The sequence below is a fragment of the Halichoeres trimaculatus genome, unplaced genomic scaffold, assembly GCF_033239565.1.
Source record: "Halichoeres trimaculatus isolate MK-OKI-2021-1 unplaced genomic scaffold, fHalTri1.1 fHalTri1_scaffold_1, whole genome shotgun sequence".
Taxonomy (NCBI): Eukaryota; Metazoa; Chordata; class Actinopteri; order Labriformes; family Labridae; genus Halichoeres; species Halichoeres trimaculatus.
This window is the reverse complement of record NW_027437179.1, coordinates 27,843,618-27,870,047: the sequence shown is the minus strand read 5'-3', so window position 1 is coordinate 27,870,047 and position 26,430 is coordinate 27,843,618. Positions and strand designations below refer to the sequence as shown.

At 38.0% G+C, this 26,430-nt stretch overlaps 3 protein-coding genes across 4 annotated transcripts; all 3 read left to right on the top strand.

The window, feature by feature from the left end:
• Positions 1–2,211: 2,211 nt before the first annotated feature.
• tnfrsf18 (tumor necrosis factor receptor superfamily, member 18) lies at positions 2,212–5,852 on the top strand. Its single transcript, XM_074668770.1, has 7 exons — positions 2,212–2,338; positions 2,505–2,627; positions 2,773–2,904; positions 3,783–3,891; positions 3,977–4,044; positions 4,149–4,271; positions 5,704–5,852. Exons 1-7 carry the CDS (start codon positions 2,212–2,214, stop codon positions 5,850–5,852), a joined length of 831 nt encoding a protein of 276 aa, XP_074524871.1.
• Positions 5,853–8,820: 2,968 nt separating this feature from the next.
• arl8ba (ADP-ribosylation factor-like 8Ba) lies at positions 8,821–13,954 on the top strand. Its single transcript, XM_074672215.1, has 7 exons — positions 8,821–9,075; positions 10,853–10,933; positions 11,031–11,104; positions 11,196–11,289; positions 11,379–11,446; positions 11,692–11,762; positions 13,006–13,954. Exons 1-7 carry the CDS (start codon positions 8,953–8,955, stop codon positions 13,053–13,055), a joined length of 561 nt encoding a protein of 186 aa, XP_074528316.1. The 5' UTR covers positions 8,821–8,952; the 3' UTR covers positions 13,056–13,954.
• A 3,258-nt stretch (positions 13,955–17,212) lies between these two features.
• On the top strand, positions 17,213–26,416 carry edem1 (ER degradation enhancer, mannosidase alpha-like 1). Of its 2 annotated transcripts, none has more exons than XR_012599211.1 (12): positions 17,213–17,853; positions 18,966–19,038; positions 19,546–19,649; positions 19,827–19,998; positions 21,299–21,482; positions 21,627–21,801; positions 22,118–22,238; positions 22,320–22,490; positions 22,584–22,657; positions 22,745–22,841; positions 24,153–24,280; positions 24,360–26,416. XR_012599211.1 is itself a non-coding variant. In XM_074680892.1 (12 exons), the coding sequence occupies exons 1-12, from the start codon at positions 17,384–17,386 to the stop codon at positions 24,447–24,449; spliced, it is 1,917 nt and encodes a 638-aa protein (XP_074536993.1). In that variant the 5' UTR covers positions 17,213–17,383; the 3' UTR covers positions 24,450–26,414. The 2 variants fall into 2 exon arrangements, 1 of the variants encoding a protein (XP_074536993.1); XM_074680892.1 differs by having other exon boundaries at positions 24,095–24,280; positions 24,360–26,414.
• Positions 26,417–26,430: the final 14 nt, after the last annotated feature.

Genomic DNA, 26,430 nt, shown 5'->3' with positions numbered 1-26,430 from the left:
CTGCAGACTTACAATAAGTCTTGGTCATGAAATATGAATTTAGCTGTGGTCATTTATATCTTCGGGGAAGCTAAAAGAAAATTGAACATGAAGAGAAACATAAAGAGCAGGCTTTTGTTTTGTAGTTTTTAGTCATCAAGTTGTACCAAGCAGGTAATGCCTTCATTGAGTCTTTATGCTGTTGGTTATGGGTTTTCCTGAAGCCAAACTGAGTCATAATCAGACTATTGTAACTGTGCTGTGTTTTTCCATCTGCTGCCTCTTAATGTCATGCTTACTATTCCTGTGTGTATATGACTTTTTGTTGTTTGAAAAAACAAGTCCAAATGTCTGTTTTGGACTGTACAGCATCAAATGTGAAATATCCAATCATAAAAGTGTATATGTGTTCTTTACCACCAGATGGTTTGCACCCTAAAAAGACACAGGTTCAGAAAGTTTTCTGATGAACTTTATAAAAAAAGTTTTTTTTTAATTCACTTTTTATTTTTTTCAATTTATTCTATTTATTTACTTTTTTATTTATGTGATTTTTTAACACCCCCTGTATCTAATTGTAGGAAAATATTGAATCAAATAATGAAACAATGCAATAAGTTTTAAATATTTCCATATTTTGATCAGAATTTAATGATCTTGTCATGTCATTCATGTAATTTTTGTACACAGGATTTTATCCTTTCATTCTTACTAACCAACAGTGATACAAACAGTGAACCTTTCTTATTGTCTTGGGCTTACAAGAAATTTCTTTCTTCTGTTATAAACAGCCTCTGAAATTCAGTCTCAGCAAAGGGGCAACATCTAAAAACCTCTTGAGTCAGCATTTACAATACGCCATCGACCACTGGCTTCATTACTCTTCATCAGTAACAGATGGGTGACATTGCGGAGGCTATATCAATATATTATACAATCAGTTATACAGTTGTTGGTCTAAGATTTAGTTGCAAAAGGCAAGATTGAAGAAGTTAACGCTGTGTTTATTATTTTTGGTAACCACTTGTCACTTGAAGTTTCTACAGCTGATGTTTAAGGGGTCTAGACTCCAGCTTTGAAAAACACTGATAAACTACATCTAGATGTCAAAAAAGTGCAAGGATAAATAGTCAAACAGTACTAAAGGTAAATATTGTATCTGATAAATATCTTATTTTCAACTTTTTCTGACTGGCTGTTAGTAAAAATTCACAGGTTAGGAGAGAACTTCTGATGCTCTACACCACTTAACAGTCCCTAATTGGGTCTGCATAAGCATTACTTAACAAACAACTTAAAAGATCTTCACTGAAAACACGTAATGTGGACCTTCCTGTTTGTTTTGTTTTTGGAACCCCCTGTGGACAAAGAAGTACACTTCCTCTCTTTTCTGTTCAAGTTTCTTGACACAAAAAGTCCTAACAGCAAAATATACTAACTTTGAAAATTTGCTATTGGAAAACTGATGGAAAAGGTTATTCCTGCATCAGTCAAACCTTTTTTATCCCTCGCAACCCGAAGCAGTTTTGGTTGTTTTAGTTTAAAATACAGAAATTGTTTCTCTTGTTGCATGTCTACTTGATGGAACCCAAAGCCCATTGACTCCTTCCATTCCCATCAAGCATAAAAAGAGAAAGTAAATATCTGCTTGTCTATACCCAAACTATATTTATACACTAGCTTTTTGGTATTGTGCCTCAAGAGAATAGATTTGTACAACTTTAAATTCTATTGAGAGTTCCTGCTGAAGTTATCGAAACCTTAATGACATGATGTGAAACAGCTTCTCCTTCACCTTCAGGGAAACACTCATTATAGGAAAGGCTGAAGAGCGAATAAATGAAATCCTGTGATTTGTCTTTATAGACATGTGCCACCCATTACTATCATCTACTTTGTTTAGTATAACAAATCAGGTACTCCTTCCTAAGACAATGGTCCTGCCTTTGAAATAACATTTATAGGACCAGGTAAAATCTGAACACAAATCCTTTTAACACATATGGGTACGAAACAACTTAAAACTGGCATATTAAGTAAACTTCTTTTCACTGTCTCTCTCTTTTTTTTTTAATCATTGACAGCCCCCAATAGCATCAAGTGGTCTTTCACTTCCTGTAGTGCTGCATACGACTCGCACGCTGTCTCGGCTAACCACAGTCACATCTCACATGTGACGTCAGCAGCAGGGAATATAAAAACCCTGACAACAAAAGCAGAGCAGTGGACAAAATGATTCCTCTGAGCTCCTCTCTGGTGCTAATATGTGTGTGGACTATTTGGACTTCAGGATATGCAGCAGACTGTGGTGAGCGACAGCATAAGGTGAATGGTCGATGCTGTGACCTGTGCCCACCAGGTAAAATAAAGTTAATTGCTGGGGTACTAAACCTTACAGATATATACTTTTTCTTGTTACATGGTTGTTTCCTGTAATAGAAACCTGTGTGTAATATCAGATGACAGGTCGCTTTTGAGGGAACAAGTGTGGATTTGAATTGTCTGATTTTCATTTTATTTTGAAGGGGAAAAAGTGAAACACTTCTGCTCAGAGCATCAGCAGACTGTCTGCGTCCCCTGTGAAAAAGGCTCCTTCTCGGATCAACATCACATCTTGGGAATCTGTGAGGATTGTCAGTCATGTCAAGGTAAATCAAAATTCCTAAAATAGTGCTCTTAGGATCTACAGAGAAACACCTGCCAATTATGCTGATGATGTATTCATTATTGTGGGAAAAAAAACACACCACCTGAAATGGAAATCCCACGGTTCAATTTCTTGTCTCTTTACAGAATATGCTCAGAAATGTACGCTGACCACAAATGCAAAGTGCTCTCGCCGCCCTGGCTTCCTGTGTTCCAACAGTGTCTGCTCAAGATGTGAAGAAAACAAATGTGTTCAAGGGGAGAAAGTGAACAGGACAGGTGAGCGGGCTGCTGTTAGGAAAGAAATATATTGTGAGTTGTTTGTTTTGAAATTACTGTTTGTTTTCCATGCTGGCACAAATATGGTTAGAAATCACCAATCACGGTGTTGGTGGGTTTCAAGCGAGGAATGAGGTGTTAGTTGGCATGAAAACACATGTACACCATTTGAGTTGGTGTATCATCAATTAAGAAATAAAAACTTTATAACTGATGCAAACAAAATATTGAATACAATTTTTATAAATAAATTTTTATTTAACATTCAGGCTGCTGGCCCTTAGAGTAAGAAAAGTACAGTGAGAGAATATTAGAAACTAATTATAAAACAGTCTCATCGCATTAAATAAAAACAGAAAAAAATGACCAAAAGCAACAAAATATTGTTAAAAGGCTGTGTTTTACATTTGTTAATTGTGGAAGAAAGTTCATCAACACATCACTTACGGAGGAGCAACACTACAGATGATTATAAAAATTACTCATCCTCTTCATGTAGGACTCTTCATAAAGTGTCATGCATGCTAATATTGTCTGTAAAGTTAACTAACCAACTTAAACTTTGTCACAACTTTTGGAGCAGCTAAATCTCTGGACGTTCCTCCAACTGTTGTCAAAATTATAGTGGCACAGGAGATGATAGTTTAAAATCATTTCCTTTTTATACAGCCTTCATTCCAAAATAAAAACACTGTAGACAGATGCCATTGTAGTTATAGCAGCTCCACCAACTACCACTAACTTGATATAACTAGTTTAATATGTAGTAAGCTAACAGTGATACACTTTCCATATTGTATACCCAAATCATACATCTCAGGCGAATGGATTTTTTTTAATGGGTGTGAATTAATATTCTTGTGTGTCTATGTTTGCAGCCAAAACCAAGAGCAAAGGGTTGATTGAGTATTTGTATCAGTGTGAGCCATTATGCCTTGATACTGAATACTTTGATGCAAAAGTGAACATCTGCAGACCACGGACACAGTAAGACCTGAGACTTCTGCTGTTTATGAGATTAACTTCCCATTAAGAACCAAACTATTGGTCATTAATGATTTCTGTTCAACAGGTGCAGTTTAGTCGGACTTCCTGAGCGTTTCCCAGGGAACAAAACCCACAATTCAGTTTGTGAACAAGGTAACATTTATAAAAGAGCAGTGTGTGGAAAAAAACCCTGTAATATGAGATAATTTAAGACAGTATTGTTGAACTAACTTACCTATTATTTGCATTTTCATCAGAGAGGCCTGAGATTGCTGGAGACAGCATGTATGTGCTTCTGGGCGTTGGCTTTATTTTGCTGTCCCTCACCCTTCTCATACTTCTGTCTTATGTCTGTATAAAGAAATTCAAGAAGCTCAAAGGTAAGTGATGTTCAATGCATATGCAAACATGCTTTGATGAAATTCATAATGGGGACTTATTTACATTAACATACTTCCTTTTGTTTTGTGTTTCTGATTTTCAAACAAAACTATCAAACTTTTCCAAAGTACAGATCTGTCAGTAAGAACGAAAGCCTTAAGCCTGGTTGAAGTTTTCATGTTCAAATGTTGGTCAACATTAAATACTAAAGTGGTTCTTAGGTAGCTTTTATCTTTTGTTTTTCTCTGTTTAGCTGTTCAGGCCCTTTCATGTTTTATGTAGGTCTCAGCTGTTTTGAGATCTAAAATGACTACCTGCTGTTTCCTCTTAGTCATTATCTGAATTGAGTAACTATTTTCTTTGATCACTTTGATACTGACCTCTTTTAAATTCCAAAACAAAAACACTGGAGTGATGATAAATAAACAGCCTTTATGTTTTGTAAATTGGGTGGCTAAATTAGCAGAGCCTTCTAAATCCAGCTGCTGCTCAGCACAGTTATTCACAGATTGTAGTAAGGTTGTTGCACACCTATTAGAGATTCTTCAAAATTGAGAAACAACAAAGTTCTTATCAAATTTATTGGCCAAAATGAAACAATTTTTTTTTAAAATTGACAACATATTTCAGATTTTAGTGAAGAATTAGATGCTTTGCACAATGAGCTTTCAAACAAGAACTTTCCTTTGTTTTGTTTGTAATGCAAATAATATTGTATCATTTTTTGATACACTGTTGCCAGTAAGGTTGGAATATAACATTTTCTACCTCTTCTCACAAAATGATTGTGAAATGTTGATTAGGGTTTAAATGACATGGGGAAATGTTTGTTGTTGTTGATTGATCAATAATGTTTTGATTGATCTTTAAAGAATGGATTACATTGTTACAGTCAATTTCATGAAAAGATATAAAAAATATTTCATTCCAAGTTTATGTGCTTTGTATATCAGCCAAATGCTATTTTTAAACTTGTCTTGGGTTATTGATTGGGATTGTTTTAGGCGTTTTACCTTTACCAATTAGGAAGACAGAAGAGAGACAGGAAATTTGGGGGGTTAGAGAGTGGGGGGTCCGGTAAGAAGCAGGGGTTGGGAGTCAAACCATCAACCAACAAGACTAACTCTTGCCATTGATCATTGGGTCACATTCTTAAACTGCTATTACAGTGGTGCCCTGGACAAACAGCATTTTTGACAAAACATTATGGTTTTAATTAAACTGAGTAGTTGACACTTTTCACATGCCTGAGGAGAGCTGAGCTTATAATAAGCACCGTCACCAGTAAAGAGACATCAATAGTTTGTTCTTTTAGAATTCACTTCAAAATTCTACATTCACAGGACGAAAGTGGTTGTTCAGACTAGCTTTGTGTGGTTATTTGATGATTATACTCATTTTATAGAAATGTCTCATATTCTCTCCACTCAGGTGGTAAATCAACCGACTTTGTGCCTGTCTCTACCAAAACCAGTGACTTCCCTCTGTCAAAGGAAGAAAGCAGCCTGTCGTTCATCATCCAGGATGAATCCAAATGCAGTGACGGTTTTTGTGTCTCACATACAGAAGTAACAACATAAGTCAGACAGAGACTGTTCAACACCGATCAAGGTATACATGTTTTGGGATCTCACTCTGTTAGAAACACATATTATCACAAAGGGAGCTCTACAGGTTTGCAAAGCAAGCTTGTGGATGTAAGAGTTCCTGCTTTCATTTCCAGGACAGAAAGATGCAGTCACTGTTCCTTCATTGCTCTTTTAATGTGTCTTTGAGCAACGGTTCAAGGAGTGCTGGTATATAACTATAAAGATTGTTTTGTAAATATTTAGATGTCTGTGAATGAATAACTATTTACAAAGATTTTGGAACTCTTCTTTGTTTTTATCATGTTAACTCTTTTATGTGAATATTTTATGTGTGAAAACATTGAAATTTAACATGAGATATTTATGAGAGAATGTTTGAATGTTGATATTTTCCCCAGCGCAAAATACTTCATGTGCAGGTTTTTCTCCTTAATCTATTTAATTTTTTTTTCACATTATTGTAAATAACTCAAGAACTGTTACCAGGCATTTTTTTTAAAATAAAATTTGCATTATGTCCTGCTTGGATGAAGCTTACAAGTCAGCATGCTAGTGTGTTCATTTACACTGAGATCAAACCATGGCTGGACAACATGCAGAGTTTACATGTTTGAGCTTCCTCTAACTGGAAGACTTTTTTTATAAGTTTATAGTATTTTAAGTTGAATATCCCTACGCTCTAACAAATGTCACAGTGGTGTGAAAGCTACCTCATAATGACTAGGTTGTGGGTTCAAATCTCAGCTACTGCTTGCCTTAATTTCCTTCTAGTACAGTTTACCAACTACAATGAGCTAATGTGAACTCTGAAAAGCAAGCCAGTACAGAATAGTGGTTAGCACTGCTTTCCTCAAAGTAAGCTGGTTCTGTGTTCACACCCCCGTGGTGGCCTTCCTGTGTGAAGCTGGAGTATTGCGGCCAACCCCCAGTAGCATATGGGCCACGCTTTAAAACTACCATAATGTATCAGCAAGTAAATAAACTCTGCCGCGTAAATCCCCAAGGTGGCATGCTAGTGCAGTGGTTAGCCCTCTTTGGCTCACAATGAGCTGATTCTGGGTTCTTGCTTCAGAGCTCGGATTTTTTTGTCATAACATTATGCATCATGCTTTTTGAGTTGCCAGAATCTTTTACAGACTAAATAACTTGTTATGAGTACCATTGTTAAGGTGATAGGTTACTGTAGAATACTGCTGCCTTTTACTGTATGGTGATGGTAAGGTTTCTGCTATCCTCTACGTTTCTATTTAAAATTATTTATTTGTGAGCAGAGAACTGTAAAGTAAAAACACTGAAAATATAAGGATAAGTTGTAGATAAAAAGTTAGCTTAACAACTCGTTGAATATGGGGCTTTAATATGATTTTTTTCATCACATTCATGTAGATATTGACCAACAAAAGTTTGACTTTAACTTTTCTCTTTAGCATCTTTTTAAAGGGAACAAACAAATGCTTCTAATGTTGCAAATCAAAGCAACATGCTATAGGACTTAAGTGTACTGTATGTTTGAATCTATGAATAACTTTTTGTGAATTCCCGACAAAAATTATATTAAAAATAATACATGAAAAAAAATGCTAAAATTCTTGTATTCCAGGTATAAAACTAAAACTTTAATTTCAAAAATAATAACACAAGCACTTATCGTTAGCTAGCCACCTGCACGATAACTTGAACACCACTGCAAGTAGAAGTAGCATACTCTTAAGTATAAAAACCATTTCACAGTTATGAGTATCCTCAGGCTACTTCTTCCACCCCACCAGTATTGAACTGGCAACATAAAATACTAGGGATGCACGATATTGGATATTTGCCGATATCCGATATGCCGATATATCGAAACCCCTTTTGGCCGATACAGATAATCACAAGTTTGTTTGTTTTTTTCACTGTGAAGAGAGCTAAGTCTATCCTGTACTGGAATGTATATGTTACTCTTATTGTGACGGTCTTATTTGTTTAAGAAACACACATAAAACAAGACAAAAAACATTTGATTTTACCATTAATAAGAAATGTATTATTTTTTCAAACTCAAGACATTCAGTATTGAAATACAGAAAAATAATTTCTTTAGATCACATGAACTTTAAATGTACAATGCATTTTTAAACATAACCAAGTTGCATTTGATTATTTTAGAGCTACTGTAACAACCTGGTGACAGACACAGAGCTCTGCAGTGCAAATCAATGAAGTGCTACATTTTATTTAAGGAACTTATTTTTCAGATGGAAAATAATAATGATCCTAACTGAATAGCACCTTATCGGCTGTGCCTATAGGCAGAAATTTTCATATCTGCCAATACAGATAAACGTGTTTTTAAGCTTTTATCAGCCGATACCGATATTGTGCCGATAATATCGTGCATCCCTTTAAAATACCCACAAGTAGCACGTTGTTGTTTGAACCACTGCCTGTGTCTTAAACGCTCCTTTATCATTCATAGCAAAAGTAAATAGTGTGTGATAAGCTGAAGCCCGTACTGCAGGGCTGTGACCTGGCTGAAATAAACAGGGTCAAACCATCATCATTTGCAGTGCTCCGAACAAATATAAACTTAAAATCGCTGTTTGTTTGTTTTTTCCACTGACCTGGACCAATGATTGCTGTCAGGTTGTGGGTGACTTCCCAGTTGCCAGGTGATTTCCCAGCCGAACATATTTTCTCTAGTTTTCTCTAGCACTTCTGTCAGACAAGCTCTGGTGCCTGTCATTACTACAAAATAAACCCAACGAATCCTCTTCAGGAGAGAAAGGACATCTCATTATCAAACTTAGCTCATCGGTCTTGTTGTAAGAGATAATGCCTCGGTGCTGATAATCTCATTTTAAGTGGTATATTGTGGACAGGCAAATATATAAAGATGAGACGATTTAAAGTCATCACGGGGCTTTTAAATTGGGCATGGAGCCCGATGTACTTCCTTCGTGTGCCTGTAGGTGGATTCGGGGCTCGCTTTGGCAGACTGATCATATGACAGCTGCATGCGTCCCACTTCCCTTCCCCACTGGAAAACGCCACATCTGACAGGGAGGGAGAACAGACACAACGACGGGGGAGTTCAAACACCGACCTCAAGATGCTGGCACTTATAAACCGGCTTTTGGACTGGTTCAAGTCTCTATTTTGGAAAGAGGAGATGGAGCTGACGCTGGTCGGCCTCCAGTACTCGGGAAAAACAACATTTGTAAACGTGATCGCTGTAAGTCTTCAGCTGCTAGCCACCTCGCTATAGAGTAGTGCTAATATCATTAGCCTCAATAATGGGATAACAGTTACCGAGCTAGTTGTATGCTAACTGCTACGCTGTCTGAATTTCGGGTCCCATAAGACGTCTGTTTGGAGCCATGCCTACACGTAAACAAACCTGAAACAGGCGGTTTGTTGGTTTTGTGTCAGCAATACAGCTGGGCTAACTAGTTTGCGGCTGGTGGATCTTGCATGGCTAGTTGGTTACTGTGTTATGGTTGTGTATCAAGCTCAAACAAAACGCAGCGCACCAGCATTTGCTTTGATGTGACTTTAATCTCGTCTACAATGTATAATCATTTTGAAAATTAGGGCAAAGCTGTTAGCACATTGTTTAGCTACTAGGAAGTCAACTTAAAGACACGTTGAACATTGCATCAAGTTGCTTGCCAAGCACACACACACACACACACACACACACATACACACGCACACACAAAAACACACACAATGCGGGGGTTCGCATAGGCACAGGTTCTTTCACCAAAGTAAAAATAATTGGGCTTGAGGAAGTTAATTTCTAGGTTTTATACTCAATATTTTCATATAGATATATCCAGAGACAGATCTGTTGATGGTTATTCATAAGTTCAGGTGGCTAGCTTCATAAATAAAATGTCAACCAATGCTCAATCAAAATGATAGCATGTCAACAAATTAAAATAGCTCCTCACAACTTCTGTTCTGACGTTGTTTTTCTCTGTGACCTCTTGTAACTGAGGAAGCATCCATTGAAGGCAATTCTGATGTGCAACTTGGGTTGGTTACTTAAAACGAGTGTTTCTGGTGGAGCAACCATTCATTAGGAAATAAGCAGACCGCAACATGTTTTAAGAAGAGCTTCACGGCTGTTTCAAGCCACTGGTGCTTGCTTTGGGAGATTTTGCCCCCATTCATTTACTTATTGTTATTTCTAGATTTTTTTTGGACAGTACAAGTTTTCCATTCTCCTTTGCATCATGTGGTCTGCAGTGAGATGAGATGACTTGTCTACTCTAACTGGAAGATGTTGAGGAATTCTTTGGATCTGCAATGATTGCATCCAGAATTTTAGCTTTGTTTTGATACCAACAGCAAAGCATCTATTTTCACTAGAGCTGACACAAAAAATGGGTGTTATGGTTGTAACAAATAGAAACTTGTTTTAATTCATCATTACAAAGCTGGTAAAAATGTCTTTCTGTCTGCTTTGAGTGTCAGCTTACAGCCCTGTGTCTTAACAGGAAGTTGGAACATAAGCCAGATCCTTCGCATTGCAGATTCGAAAGAAAAAAAAAAGCTGAATGGTTGTAGCTGTTAGGGGTTGTTCCTCCTCCTTCCTTAGTCATAAGACCTCTGCACTCATTTCCACTTAGCCTCATCAGGTGACTCCAGCAAGTCATGTGCTGAGAAATGTGTGGACATCAGACAGTGGAGGGCATTAGGGGAAAAATATGAACAGCTTGTGAAGTCTGATGATAAAGGGGAATGCTACTGAATCTGTTTGCTGACCGGGATTATTCTTCCCACTGCTGTTGGTTGAAATGAAAGATCATAATTTTATGTTGCTTCACTAGTCCTAAAATTATGATTACATTTACATCACTATCCCCTGTCTTTGTACTGTTTGAACAAAAGTAGCACATGAAACAAAATGTAACAATTATATATTGCAGATTATGTCTACATTACTTTAGTATCACCAGTTCTTTTCTTATGAGAACTGACTTCTACTTGTATCTTTTTTTCAGTCTGGGCATTTCAGTGAAGACATGATCCCCACAGTCGGATTCAATATGAGAAAGGTTTCCAAAGGAAACGTCACCATCAAGGTATTTTAATCTGCTGTTATCACAAAGCAATTAGATGAAATTAAACCGGTCATGAAAAAATCCAAATCTAATGAATGATGTGCCCTTTATTCTGCAGATCTGGGACATAGGCGGGCAACCAAGGTTCAGGAGCATGTGGGAGCGGTACTGTCGGGGAGTTAACGCAATTGTGTGAGTATAATCCCAGTTTTGATTCTGAAGTCTCAAAGACGTCACAGAGAGTTAAAAGAAATACTTCTTCCTTGTTGTTGCTCACTTTTAGGTACATGGTTGATGCAGCAGATCGAGATAAAGTAGAGGCTTCCAGAAATGAGCTTCATAATTTATTAGACAAACCTCAGTTGCAAGGAATTCCTGTAAGTTTGCTCCCGAAACCATCATGTCTGATTTTTGAACCAACAGTGTGTGGGCTCTCTCTCAGATTCTAATCATAACTTGTTTTCAGGTTTTGGTGCTTGGTAACAAAAGGGACCTTCCCACTGCTCTAGATGAAAAGCAGCTTATCGAGAAGATGTGAGTATGACATGTGGAATCATTGTATGTCTGTTCTTTCTTGAGGAAAATAGTCCTACTTATTGAAAGCTGGAGTTTAAGCTGAAGTTGTAGTAGTTGATTGAAGGAACTGGCTCCCTCTGCTGACAAATCAGCAACATGGGCCAGAAGATGAGCTCATCTCAAAAGATCATCCCACAAGACGCAGAATGATGGGACAGATGAATGTTTATCCTTGTATCTAATACTTATTTCTCTGTCCCTAGGAATCTGTCAGCTATTCAGGACAGAGAAATATGCTGCTACTCCATTTCCTGCAAAGAGAAAGACAACATTGGTGAGTTAGTTGATCATTTGTGTGTTATTATTAAGCTTACTTTTGGTAATAGACTTCTCCGTGATAGCTGGTAACATAAGACTGATACTGATAAAAAATACTGCAACCGAAACTTTGATATTTGAAGTGCTATTCCACTAGCACACGCACATATATCACTTTAATCTCCAAACCACAAGTGTTGTACTGCTGCTCCAACTACCTTTTTCTGAGTATGACACATCTGCACAGTTGTCAATGTGAAGTTTTTATAAGCTAACTAAAAATAAGAGTTTTTAGACTTATTTTCTTGACAAGTCTTATAAAGTGTCTGTAGGGATGGAAACAAAAATATATGTAAAAATGCAATACTAAACCACTGGAGTGCCCCTTCAACCATCACCACCAGCTTGCTAAAAACTTTAGGTGTGAAGCCCAGAGAATGACAGCTAATTGTTCCTGTGTACAGATTTCTGGGATTGAGAGAATATGTTTTGATTTTACACAATTGTTCACTTATTTGAACTGCTCAGATTTTGTAGGTCAAAGGACAAAGTCACATCGTTCTTGTGATGATGATTCTTCAGCATTTCCTCAGTGAATCTTCTTGTGTAGTCTTAATTTTTAGAACATATTTCTGATTAATTTGTTGTCACTTCATCATGGTATGTTACAATTTTTTAAAAAGGATTACTTTAGATTTTGTTCATATTTTACAACATTTGGTCTGCTACATTTTTTTGCGTGAATGGGGAAAGACCTTGCCTTGAGTATTCAGTATTTTGTTGTATATTTTTTTAGATGTAACCAAAATTAAGTTGTTTCCAAGTGCCTGCATGAGGCTGGCTCCAGAAGTACCAGAAACCCCGGAAACCACCAACACTCCAAGCCAAATAAGCTGTTTTCACATCAGAAATAAAACATGTTTATGGCTTGGTACACAGACTGGCTCCCATTCAAATAACTATTTTTTTCTTTCGGCACACACTGTACAGTGGGTGATTTTTTTTCTACCTTGGCAGTTTGAAAGATATATGGATTGTGAGTTTGCCCAATCAGAAGTAGAGCTCAGCTGATCAAGAGGCAGTCACCTTATAGCTGTTTTTGTAGATGCTCAGAGCCCGCCCTATTTCCACTCCCCGCTGACGATTCGCTTCAAAACTCTGTGCTCAGAAACAGAAGGTTGATGTCATAGAAACTACACTCATTCATTACAGTCTGTAGATTCTTCACATACACTACCATGTTTTTTTTCCAATTCCAGATATCACACTTCAGTGGCTCATCCAGCACTCGAAATCCAGGAGGAGTTGAAAACGCGGGAGAAGTTTTCCAGCTGTATTTGCCATGTTACTGTCATGCCACACCCCCGTCACTCTACGATGATGTACAGTCTTCTACTCACTGCACTGTTATGCTCGTGCCACACACATGCACACAACTCCCTCAACTCTCTTTTTTTACATGGTGATGTCTTCACAAACCCCAAAGAATGCACTACTTAGAAATGTGTTCCTGAGACTGGTTTAAGGATGAAATTGGCATTATCAGCTTGCAGAGCTGGACTCTATGACAACTTCTTGTAAAACCCTTATTTCTGATAGACCTTTTGCTGATCATACAATATAAGTTAATAATACCCATCAGTTTGTAACACTACTCCTGGGTATTACACAACACTCTTTAATATGAGTGTTGATTCTGTCAAACAGGCATAATAACAATTTTTCCTTTATATGGTCGGTAATGATGCCGGGTGACATGCAGATTCTTCTATTCCTGTCATCTTTTGCTTGAAATTGTTTTCTTCTTCTTAAAAAAAACATGTCTATTGTTCTAGAAAACTGTGCATTTAAGAAAGTAATTTGATGCAGGTCTGTACAAATATCAAGCTAGTATGATTTTTACTGATGTGAGATGTGTGTGTAGGAATATATGATTCTATTTAAAGTCTGAATGTACTGGACGTAAAGCTGTACAGGATTGCGTGGTTGACGTCGGCCCGTTTGTCAGTTGCCTCGGTGGAAATGATGTCCTTTGTGCTACCTGGAGGCTGAGAGAGTGGCAGAATTCAAAGTGCCTTTTGCAATGCCTCTCACCTCTGAAGCGAAGTAAAGCATCGTGCAAGGTGTGCCTACCTGGGCGGATAAAATGGGGAAAAAAAACACCACTTCAATATATTCAAGAAATAAAAAGGCATGCTTTTTAATTTAGACATTGTTCTGTTATTTTTTTCCACAAGGTCAAGCACCTTTTTCATCATCATGCTGCGACTAGTGATAAGTAAAAGGCACCACAAAGGTTTTTCTTTGCATGATTTTAGGACTTTAAAAAATACCAAGTAAACTTATTTTTATTAAACCAAACCATTTTCAGTTTTTTTATTTTCAATCTAACTGTATTTTGTCTACAGGATTCAAACATTAGCGTAGTCTATTTGGCTGATTATTAAAATGGCATCTGTAGCTGCAGCTCATTTTAAAATTGAGCATTTCGGCTCAGCTGCAGGATGGTCTGACCCTTATTTACTGTTTGAGGAGGTTTTTCGTTTGTGTTAGAAGAACGCTAAACCTTAGACTCGTCAGTATGCCCCACCCCACCCAGAAAATAAATGTTGACATAACCTTAGCAAGGCATTTTACTTTGAAGTATTTTAAAAAAACCCAATTCAAATGCAGGTCATGGTTGAAAATACATCTTACACACCCAAAATCTAAACACTTGGAAAAACACACACTTTTATAAGCAGTTGTCTTAGATTTAACATGGGAAAAAAACGGTTTGAAAGGATTTTAAGTAAACTTAGCACAAAAAGTAAGAGCATTTTCAAATCTCTTATTTTGTGGGTTGTCTAATGAAACAAGAAATATTCACAATTTAACAACTTGTTCTTTTAATGAATGAGAGCCTTGGTAGTGTTTGGAGAAACCATACACAGCCAGAACAGATTTGCACCTCCTCCTCATGCTAATCACCAGTCTGGTCACACACTGTTGTGGGATGGCATCCCATTCCTCAACCAGCATTTGTCGCAAGTCACCCAATGTGGTTGCTTTTGTCACTCTGGCATGAACGGCATGCCCAAGCTGATCCCACAAGTGCTTAGTAGGGTTGAGGTCAGGACTGCTGGCAGGCCATTCCATCCTGTGCACTCCCAAATTCTGGAGGTGGTCTCTGAGAAACCCTGCTCAGTGGGGGCGAGAGTTATCATCTTGGAGGATAGGGACTGGTTCCAGAGTGTGGAGGTATGGGATTGCCACAAGTTGCAGAATCTCATCTCGATATCCCTCTGCATTGAGGTTGCCTTCACTGATGACCAGCCTTGTTTTCCCAGTCAGGAAGATGCCGCCCCACACCATCACACTGCCTCCACTAAAGATGTTACTCAATCTGCATAGCATTCTCCGGGTCTTCTCCAAACTTTGACCCTATGATCCAACAGCTTAAGGCAGAGTCTGGACTCATCACTGGACATTACTCTCCTCCACATGTTCAGGTTCCAGTACACGTGTTACTGACACCGGTGCAAACGGGCCTGGCAGTGAAGGGTTGTCATGGCAGGCCTCTTGACAGGCCTCCTGACATCCCTATGAGATTTTACATTGTCTGCGTGTAGTCTGTTCCAAATTGTCTGGGCAGAGAGCAGTCTGCCATATCGCCCTGCAAACCTTGTCTGCAAATTTGTGAAAGACAGTTGATTCCTGAGTGCTGACAAGTCAGTGTCTTTTTGGGACGCCCACTTCACGGCCTGTCTCCGACATCCCGCTTCGTGCAGAACTTGGCCTTCACTTTGGAGATGGTACTAGGGCTCATTCAAAATAACGCCGGAACTTGGTTTTGTGTAACACCTGCTTCAAGTTGCTCTATCCCATAGGCCCTCTAGTCTCTCTGTCTAGATTAGACAAACGAGACATGCTGATTCTTGGAAGTGACACCTACTAACAGGTGTTGAAGGGTTGCACTATTGAAGTGTTGAACAAGCCAGTTCCAAGGTCTGATTTTTTGTTGCTTTCTGTGCTGTTTTGCCAAAATGTAATATGTAGTTGGCAGTTTGTGAAAAAGAGCAAAATCTGCAGCACGTCAAAAAACCCAGACGACCTGTCATTCTTCTTTTTCAATTTAAAGTGTGTGGCAGTCCATTTTGGGTGCATTATCGCCACCTGCTGTATTACTACAGTATACTACTAGAATACAATAGGCTACATAATATTTACAGTGTAATGGGAAAGATTAGCCGGTGCTTGTTACTGCTAGGCCTTACAGAAGTGATACCTATCTCACAGGTTCATTTCTATAAAATCATCAAAGCACTTAAACTACTCATCAGCATTGATCAGACTGTAAATTGATGATTCAGCAGCAGAGGCAGTTTAGTGATCAGCTTTACCTCCGCTTTCCAGAAACCAAAAATAAAGTCAAGTATAGCATACTGCAACACAGACCAACAAAACAGTCAGTATACAAGAACTACACTCGTATGTAGTATGAAGAAGTCGGTTGGTTTTGAGGGCATCTCAACCTCAAGCCGCTCCTGCACAGCTGTGCCGAATACATGGCAGGATGCATGCAGGGGTGGGACTTGATTTTGAAATAAAAAGAGCAGAGGTGTGGATGAGTCTCTTTAAAGAACAACTAAATGTAACCCCAGCAACCTGTCAGCTCCCTCTCTACAGGGCCAAAATGAAGAAGTTGGGGCAGGGGTTGATTAACAGGAGCAGACAGCACAGGAGCAACACAGCAGAAGCGGTGTGGTTAACCACACGCTTCTGCTGTGTTGAGGCTCTTTGACAAAAGAGCAACAAGAGACACTGTGAGGAGTTGATGCTGTTCTGAAGGTGAGGTCCTATCTTGAGAACCCCTCATCCAAAGAGCAGAAGAAGACTAGAAGACTCAGTGAGAGTCTACTCAAAAACAAGGAAAAAAAATAGGGAGAGGAGAAATCACATCAGCTCATCCAAGACAAGGTATCTTATATTTCTAAATACACTTTGGCACTGAAGACTTTTAACTGAAGTGCCAAAATGTAACGCTTTGGCCTGTATTTACTTTATTTGTTTGCTTTGTTCAGTTGTTTATCTAAAGATGAAGAAATATTGGCTTTGGTTAAAATGAAAAAAAAACTGTATTTTTTTATAATGAATAAAAATTGATTACAAGGGCATTTATGAAAACATTGAATGGAAAATTGCTTGTTACCTACACACAAACCATTTCTTTGCTGAATCTGGTTAAATTGGAAGGCCCCAAATTAAGTGCAGTTGGGGGCCTGGCCCCAAGGGACCCAAGCTCTGAGTATCGAAACCGCCCACTCTTGTGTCTTTTCCCCATTGGTGCATAAGTTAACGACACGTCATGAATGCCACGAAACGCAAGCGTGATAATGACAGCTCGGCGACCATTCACAGGATGAGCCCGCATTATTTCATTTAAATACGTCACGAAGGAAGAACCAATCACAAGTCAGTATCTGCACGGAGGCTGGTATGTTGACAGGAAGTGTGTAAGGCGGAATCACTACAAGCAGCCTTCCTTCTGTAGTCTGTGCCTGTTGTTTAACCTGACTAACAGGATTTCACAGTTGTTCACCCCTTTGGAGGCGTGTGGACCTGAATTATGCGTTTTAAGATTGATCTGGATCAAAAATGCAATGGAGGTCAATAGTAGTTGGTCTTGTCGTATTGAGACTGTCCCTCAGCTGTGTCCTGTGGCTAGCTTTCGGACTCGGTCCTAGCCTTAGCTTGGGGTTCAACTTCCCCCTTGGTTTTAGTTTGCACAAATTAGACTTGTTATTTAGGGAAGAAAAAGGGACAAACTCAGGAGGAAACTCTTGGTCTCAGCGAATACATGGGCCCAGATATGATGAGACGACGAGCACTTGTGCGAAGGTGGGAGAAGAGTCACCGAAGAAATCCTACCTGAGCTTCTTCGATGGAAATAAGGACGAGTACGTCCGGAGGTACAGCTCCTTCCCGGACACATTGAGGGAGGAAATGAAGGACTTGGCCAAGGAAATGTTTTATTTTGGATATGACAATTACATGAAATATGCCTTTCCTGAGGACGAGCTGAACCCCATTGACTGTAAAGGGAGGGGACCAGACGTGCTAAATCCGTGAGTTATTCAAAGTTGGCTCTCTGAAATGGCAGACTGTCATTTACATGTTAACTGTTCTCTGCTGACTGCCCTATTTGCATGAATTCTGTAGTCGTATCCCAATGCATCGTGATCCTCCGTCTCTGAAAGCTGTAGATTTTTGACTGAAAATGTGTACAATTGAAATCTGCTTTAATTCTTGGTCTGAATATCAAAAAAAAACTGGTCTCAATTACCAGAGGGCCAAAGAGAAAACTTCAGTTTGTTTGATATACTATCAAGCCCAAATTTAGAGATAATATTGAGTATATGTAAAGCTTTAACAGGAAATTAAACCTTTATTTTAATTTCTCTGTATGCAAATTTTTCATCAGTGTTTGTGCAAAAGTACACCTGTATCTTCAGTGCATTTTATTCCCCTGGGCTGAACAGCGAAACCTCACAAGAACTGTTAGACCACAAAGTTTCACTTTCTCATACTGATTTGTTAATTTCTAAAGCTCAGCTGCACAGTTTGTATAAAAACTGTATATAAAACTTGCTAATTACTGCTAAATCTGTAAGAATTGATCTCAACTTGATTTAGTTGAAAAAAAAAATCAGATTTAGTCTTTGATATTTTGAACATTCTTTATTTGTTGGTTTTCTGTTAATTTTTTAAACAACAATTCCAAACTTGTCTCTGTCAAAAGTCCATCCCACCTTTTATTAACATGAATATTGAATTGATGACCAGGCAAAATGAGTTCCAAATGGGCTTCAGAAAATAATAGTATAAAGTTGTACTGTTTGATACATCATTGATTTATCAAGAAGCTAATCAGCAGATAACTCACTGAAAACAAACAGTGGTTGCATTGTGCACGTTTACCGTTCATAACTGTGTAATAAAGGAAAGCATAACTGCTTTATTGTCGGAGCAGCTTTGGTATTTATTCTCAGGATTTCTGTTAACAGTCTAATATCACACAGGTCATGAGGGGAGTACTGTGTGAGATGAAAAAAAAAGGAAATTTGGAGTTACTGATAAATGCCTGTCCTAAAATCTTCTTCCAATTTCTTTATGTGTTGACTCTTTTTTCCTCCTTATGCACAGTTTCACCAAGTCTGTTTCACTGCTTTTCCCACAGAACAAACATCAACATAAATGATGTCTTGGGGAACTATTCCCTCACGCTGATCGACACCTTAGACACCCTGCTGGTAAGTGACAGTTAGTTATTGAGTTTATTGTCTAATCTCTTATAGACACAATGTTATTACTGTAAATAAGAATGGCTCCAGGATTGATTGAAATATATTACATTCTCTTTTGTTTGGGTCTTTGTTGGAGAGTACCTTTGAATTTGAGGTTGAAAACTAGCTTCTTGAGGTAGAGAATGGGGGTTTATCATGATCTCAAAACCTGTTTTGTAAGAATCAAACCCACATTTTGCAGCACTGTTGTTCCCAAGAACTTCCTGTGTTGTAGGTTGCATGATGTCTGCAACAGTCAAACTTTGTACCTGACACAGATTCTGTAATTATTTTTACTATTCTCCTTTGCAAAGTTGTAATAAGCTTTCTAAAACAATTTATTTTTTGATTCATCCATAATGGTGATGAATATGTATGTACATAAATACATGAAGGCCATTCTGTTTTTCTGTTCAGCCAAATACTTTTGTTTGTACAGCATACAGAGCTCACGTAATATCTGATTCTCTGCAGGTGCTTGGCAATGTGACCGAGTTTCACAGAGCCGTCAAGCTGGTTATAGAAACTGTATCTTTTGACAAGGACTCAACTGTGCAAGTTTTCGAGGCAAACATCAGGTACACATTTCTGTACTGTTTGCAAAATCACACAAAAGGAGTAAATATCCAATCTTAAAACACTGAAGAAATGTATCAACATGATAAACATAAGGGCAGACACTGAACATAAACTGATACTGTGATTTCCTGGTTAGGTTTGGAAACAGTAGATGATATATTTCTCTTCCTTTTCAGGATCTTGGGAAGCCTTATCTCATCTCACATTCTGCTGACAGACCCAAAACACCCATTTGGTGATGTGGGGTTTGAAGGTTATGATAATGAGCTGCTGCATTTGGCTCATGACCTGGCTGTTCGCTTGCTGCCAGCCTTTGAGAACACCAGCACAGGCATCCCTTACCCAAGGGTGAGTTTATTTTTGTAGAAGTAAATTTTACCTCACACACAAGACCAATCTGTTAAAAATGATCTGTCATATGAGTAAAGTTGATTGCAGTAGTGTAGAGTATGTATTTGTAATACCTTTTACCCAGAGGATGGTGCGTTAAAAAGCAAATGAGGACTTATATTTTTTAAAGCTTGTGAGACAAAAAGTGAGGTGTAGTGGTGCCACATTAACACTTTTCTTCCTCATTAGGTTTCAGTTGTGCATTCAAAGCAAACTGTGTTTACCTAGTTAGTCAGTAAACATTGTCAATGCTGGTTTGTTTAAAAAAACTTCTTAGTCCTTAAACTACACTTCGCAGGAACACAGTTTAAACTCTCTTCCCTCTGTCTTTATTTATTTATTTATTTTTTTTACCAGAGTGACATAGCCTCCTGAGACCCGGAAGAAAAACAAGTTAAATTTCTGATTTTTTTGCATTATATAATTGCCTTTGTTCAAAGTAGCTTGCTGCAATAATTTCTTATCATAAACTTTTTTTTTTAATTGAATGTCCTTTGTAGGGGACAGTGGGACTTCCTTATACTGAAAATGGTCTGTCTTCTGTCACCTTTTTACAGTTTTAAAGGGGGTACCAGCAGTTTTTTGTTGTTAAAACAAAACATAAATCATTTACTGAACCCAGTTAGCTTGTGACAGTCATAGCTTGTTTGTCCTCCCTTTTCAATGTGTATAAATATCATCAAATCTGGAAAAAAAAAAAAAAAATTAAAAGCATAACTTGCACTGAGCCTCATGTATATGCCTGTGTGATGGATTCTTGAAGATCAATTTGTTAGGATGTCAATCCTCTGTTACCTGAAATACCCTCCATTCCACATGAAAAAATAGATCTTGCAAGTCTCCATGTCCACCGTGGAGGACACAAGGAAAAATTGGTGTTTTAAGTAAGTAATTAAAAAAAACCCATTGATATCAAAACTTCTCAAATTACAGCTGAAACACTTGTATTTTAAGAAAATCCCAATATTAAGCTTTAAAAGCAGAATTTGCATAAATCTGAAAGATAGATCTTTTGTTTCATTGGATAAACTCTAACAAGTCAGATATCACTGGCCAAAGCCCAGGATGTCCTCTACAGAGCACAGAGACTATTTTGTTTTTTAAATAAAACTCTGAAAATGATGTCTTCTCTAGAGGACAAAATGCATTGTTGGGTCTCAGGAGGATATATTTTAGAATTTGCTGTACTTTCTCAGAGTGATGCATCAAAGGTTTAGAAGTCACAAAGCATTTGAACTACTTTGTTTTTTAAATCCAGGTGAACCTGAAGACTGGAGTTCCCCCTGATAGCATCAATGAGACTTGTACCGCTGGAGCTGGTTCCCTGCTGGTGGAGTTTGGGATTTTGAGCCGCCTGATTGGTGATTCCACATTTGAGTGGGTTGCCAGACGAGCTGTGAGAGCTCTGTGGAACTTGAGGAACAATGAAACTGGTCTGTTAGGTAAGCATGATTTTGTTGTTGTGTGAAAAAATCTTTTGCCCTTGTCCTTCAAAACCCTCCATCCTCGTTAAGAAATGTAAATATGATGCATTTCAAATTCTAAGATTTAAAGAAGGTAACTGATTTGTCCTTTTAACCCTTTAGGGAATGTGGTAAATATCCAAACGGGCCAGTGGGTGGGAAAACAGAGTGGTCTGGGAGCTGGGATGGACTCCTTCTATGAATACTTGCTCAAATCATACATCCTTTTTGGAGAGAAAGAGGACTACGGGATGTTTCAAGCTGCTTATGAAAGCATTCAGAACCACATGAGAAGAGGGTGAGTGCTCAACAGAAGGAAAATCAAATGTAGATGGTGTACACTTTGGCGTAAGTCTCAGAGTCAATTTCATGTGAGGTTGTGCCTGAAACTATCTAAGCTATGAAAGTGAGTCGCAGTCAGTGATTGGTTTGAGAAAAAGGAAGTAGAAGTGCAGACTTCTTCCAGTATTTTCTTCTCTGACTGAAAGATGTGACACAAGATGTCAAATAAGATGTGTTTAATGTCTCATCATCACTTATAAGTCTTTGCTCTACACTCTGGAATAGTAGACTAAATGGTGTTTTACTATGGTTCTGTGTTTGTGTTTTTCCAGGAGGGAGTCGTGCAATGAAGGAGAAGGTGATCCACCTCTCTATGTGAATGTGAACATGTTCAGCGGTGAGATCATGAACACCTGGATTGACTCCCTTCAGGCCTTCTTTCCTGGGCTGCAGGTGAGATTACACATGCCCAGCTTTGACACATCTTATGCAGAAGAGCTGTTGTAAAACTAACAGCAAATGTCACCACTCTAGGTGCTCAACGGTGATATAGACAACGCCATTTGCCTACACGCCTTCTACTATGCCATCTGGAAGCGCTTCGGGGCTTTGCCAGAGAGATACAACTGGCAGCTGCAGGCCCCTGATGTGCTCTTCTACCCTTTAAGACCAGAGCTGGTGGAGTCGACCTATCTGCTGTACCAGGTAACACTTCTAGATGTTGACACAACAAAGCATTCACAGAGGTGTTTTTTTCACGTGATTAATTGTAAATGTGTGTATTTCTCCTCCTCACAGGCGACCAAAAATCCTTTCTATTTGCATGTTGGAATGGATATTCTTCAAAGCCTTGAAAAAAATGCCAAAGTTAGGTGCGGGTCATTTTGTTTTCTTTATTTTTTGACATTCAAAATGTGTTGACATGTCCGCTGTAATCAAATATGTTTCTTTATTTGCAGATGTGGATATGCCACTCTCCACCATGTGGTGGACAAATCCAAAGAGGATCGCATGGAGAGCTTCTTCCTCAGTGAGACATGCAAATACCTGTATTTGGTGAGTAACAGCCTGAGCCGTTTTATATAATGTAACCAAAAACACATCAGGTAGATTTGAATTGTAAACTAATTGGTTGTAAAAGTTGTAATGTGACATATTTCTGCTTGTAAAGTAGTAGTAGCTTGGTTCAAAAAGTGGATCAGGTTTGAAAACCTAATATCTCTGTTGACACACACTTTTTTATTTATTTATTTATTTATTTTTTAAAACTCCTTACTTTGAAAGTTATCAAACTTACAACTTCAGCATATGTAAGGGCATGGCTGACTTCACTGACAGACAGGCATCCTGTAGTTGTCAGCAAAGAGACAAAAGACCCGCCTCTTTACCTCTTCCAAATAAAGCTAGGTCAAGTTCAGAACAACAAACATGTCTCCTGTTGGTGATGAACTTCAAAATTTTAAAGCGTAAACAAATTGGTGACCTCCTGAAGATTATGTGCATATATTTGACAGTCAGTGGTTGCCACCCAGTCATTGAGCACTGTAGTTAGTGTCTTGAATCTCTTTGATTCACAGGGATTACTACACAATCCAAAATAGTGCTCTTTGGCTTTTGTGTTTTGGTTGCTGAATGAAATCAGCCCAATTTGATGCACTTGTGAGCTTGACTCGTAGGCAGTAGCTCAAACTCAAAGTTGTTCAGTGATATTTAATTCCGTTTTCTACAACAAATAACGTGTTACTTTTGACTTGTCCACTGAGCCATCTAGGAGTTCTTTAACATGAAAGCAGAAAGAAGCTGCAGTTGTTGATTATTATTAGTGTTATAATTTTTTTAAATAAACACTTTCATTTTGGACTTTAATTGCATGGATTCATGAAGATTAACACATTAACAATGTGGGCCCTAATTTAAAGACTTTTTCTACACCTAGGGACTCAAACTGTAATATTTGCATTGACTCTTATTTTTAAAATGGTAGCTACAATTAAATACTAGTCAGCAATTCTAAACACTTGTCAAGCTATAAACTGAGAAAAATTGCAAAAGATTTTTAAAAAAAATCAAGGAATTACCTTTTCATCTTACTTGTTGTACAACTCTTGCACAACTTGTTACCTCCTTGACAAAACAGAAAAGAAAACATGTTTTAGAATACCATGTCACCTACACTGACTTCTACATTTGATAGTAATATGTTAAAGAGAATCAGTAGAAACAACATTAAAAGTTAATTGTTAATTGTCAGTCTCAATTATTGTCAGCTGTACTCTATGCAGTCATATCAACAACCCTTTTTCTTGCAGCTGTTTGATGAAGACAACCCACTTCACAGATCAGATAACAAATACATCTTCACCACAGAGGGCCACATTGTGCCGATAGAGAGACGCTTCAGGGAGAAACAGTGGAAAGACTTGTTTCCTTGTGAAGAGGGAGATCTGCAAGAAGGAGAGCCAAGAAACCGGCTAACACCCAGCAACAACACCAATGTAAGGCTCAATGCTTCTCAGTCTTCATCATATCGTATGTAACTGTGTCTCAGAAAATAAAAACCTTCTCAATCTGCAGTGCAACAGAATCCCTGCGGAGCGACGCTACACTCTGCCACTAAAGAGCGTCTACATGAGACAGATAGATCACATGGTGGGGCTCTTCTGAGGATGCACGTGAAGGAAAAGTTGGAATAGACTGGCCTTTAGCACAAACACACACACTCTACCTGTTCTCTCAGGACCCGGACAGGGAGCCTACACTGAACTGAACCTGAGAAAGCAGCTCAATAACATGCTGTACCGATCAAAAGTGTGTGTTTGTGTGAGTTGCTGTTTCTGAGCACTAAGTGCCAAAAAGTTGAACAATCTTTCTTCCAGGAAAGGAGGCACCATGCATCTTCACTTCCTGGAGAGCTTGTTTCAGTAATTAGAGAAACACTTCATGGGGCAAAAAAGTCTTTTAAAGTGTCAGGTTAGGTGTGAGTGTGAATACATTGTGTGTGAATGAGTGTATGTATGAAATTACAGCTGAGCTGTGAATCACATTTTGTCTTTATGGGAACAGCGCCATCTAGCCACTTACATTGAAAATGCATAGCCTGTGCAGACACTCACCTCTGTAAAATATGCTGATCAGTGCCTCTCTGCAGTGACTCAACCAGTAACTTAACATAAGGGCTGCACATAACACACAATAACAGGGAGGTTCAGGGGGACTGTTGCTGTTTTAAGTGCCTTCAGTTTGTTTTTCTCTGGTGATATAAAAACATCTTTTTTTTTTTGTCTAACCATGGTTGATATTGCACAAAATATATCATTCCATGTCTGTTAACTGTTTAACACTGATAGTGACTTCAAGTTAATTTGTTTTAGACAAGACAAAAGCCATACAATGTGTTTTTTATGTTAATAAGTTAAACATGTTTAATTTCCATTGTAGTAACTACACAGATTGTCCTCCATGCAGTGTTCTTGTTTAATGGAAGTGTATTGTTTGTTTCTCTTTTACATGATTGCACATCAAAATACTTAATTATTAACGTGGAGAGAACTCAGGGTTTAAATGAAAAACAAATATCAGTAAAAATAAAAATTTCTTCAAATGCTGGTGTTGCCTTTAATGTCTTGATAGCCTTTGATTTTTTTTTTTTACAATAAATTTTACAATGTGTGTCAAAGATCAAAGAATAACATCACAGATCCAAGGTACTGTTGACCTGTGAGGAATGTTTTTTTTTCTGATCCAAACAGAAAGTATGAGTTCCTACTTTCATGTGAGGCTTGTTTTCTAGAAGTGCTAATGTCTGAGCAGAGTTTTAGGCTTGATGTTGTGAAAACATCACATCACTGACATCGTTGAAGGGACGGTTTCAGGGGCTAAACTTACTGACACGTTTATATTCAGAGTAAGGGCAGTGTCATGTTTCATGTTGTTATTTACTCAGACACTGCAGATGAAAATGCTGATGTCATGTGTTATACTTTATTAGTCAGTAGTTTGGTGAGTGATATTTAAGTTAAACAGGAAACAAAAGTAATTTAAAGGAATCGTTGGTAAATTTAACTCTGTGTGCCCCTGCATGGTAAAGACCCACCAGAATTGTTTAACTTGGCTTTGCATAAAGACAGATACCTGAAATAATGATTTAACATTTAAAGTTTAGGATTTAAGAAAGGGTCTGCTCTCTATTCCTGTATCAATATTGCAATAACTGAAATCTAAGCAAGAACTTTTGTCTTAGTTTTAGTAAAGATTGCCTTATTTGACTTATTAATACAGCTACATTCACCTGACAGTCCAGAAAAATGTCCTATTTCAAGATATTGGAACAGATCTTATAAAAATTTGCCTGTCAAGTTTCTTGAAATGAGAATGATTGTTTCACTCTTAATAAGCAATTCAGAGGTCATTTTTGTCTCTTCAGATAAAACATTTTCTGGACTTGTCAGGTGAGTGTGGCTTATATTAAGTATTTGGTATAAAACAACTTTTTTTTTTTTGTTAGCTAAATAAAAGACACCATCACTTGGATTTCAGTTTTCGCAGCGTCATCTCTGTGCTAAGCTCAGTGGCTACAGATGTTTGGTACTTATTGGATAAAAATGAAAACAGTGTCTACCCCATCCTTAACAGGACTTTTCACAAC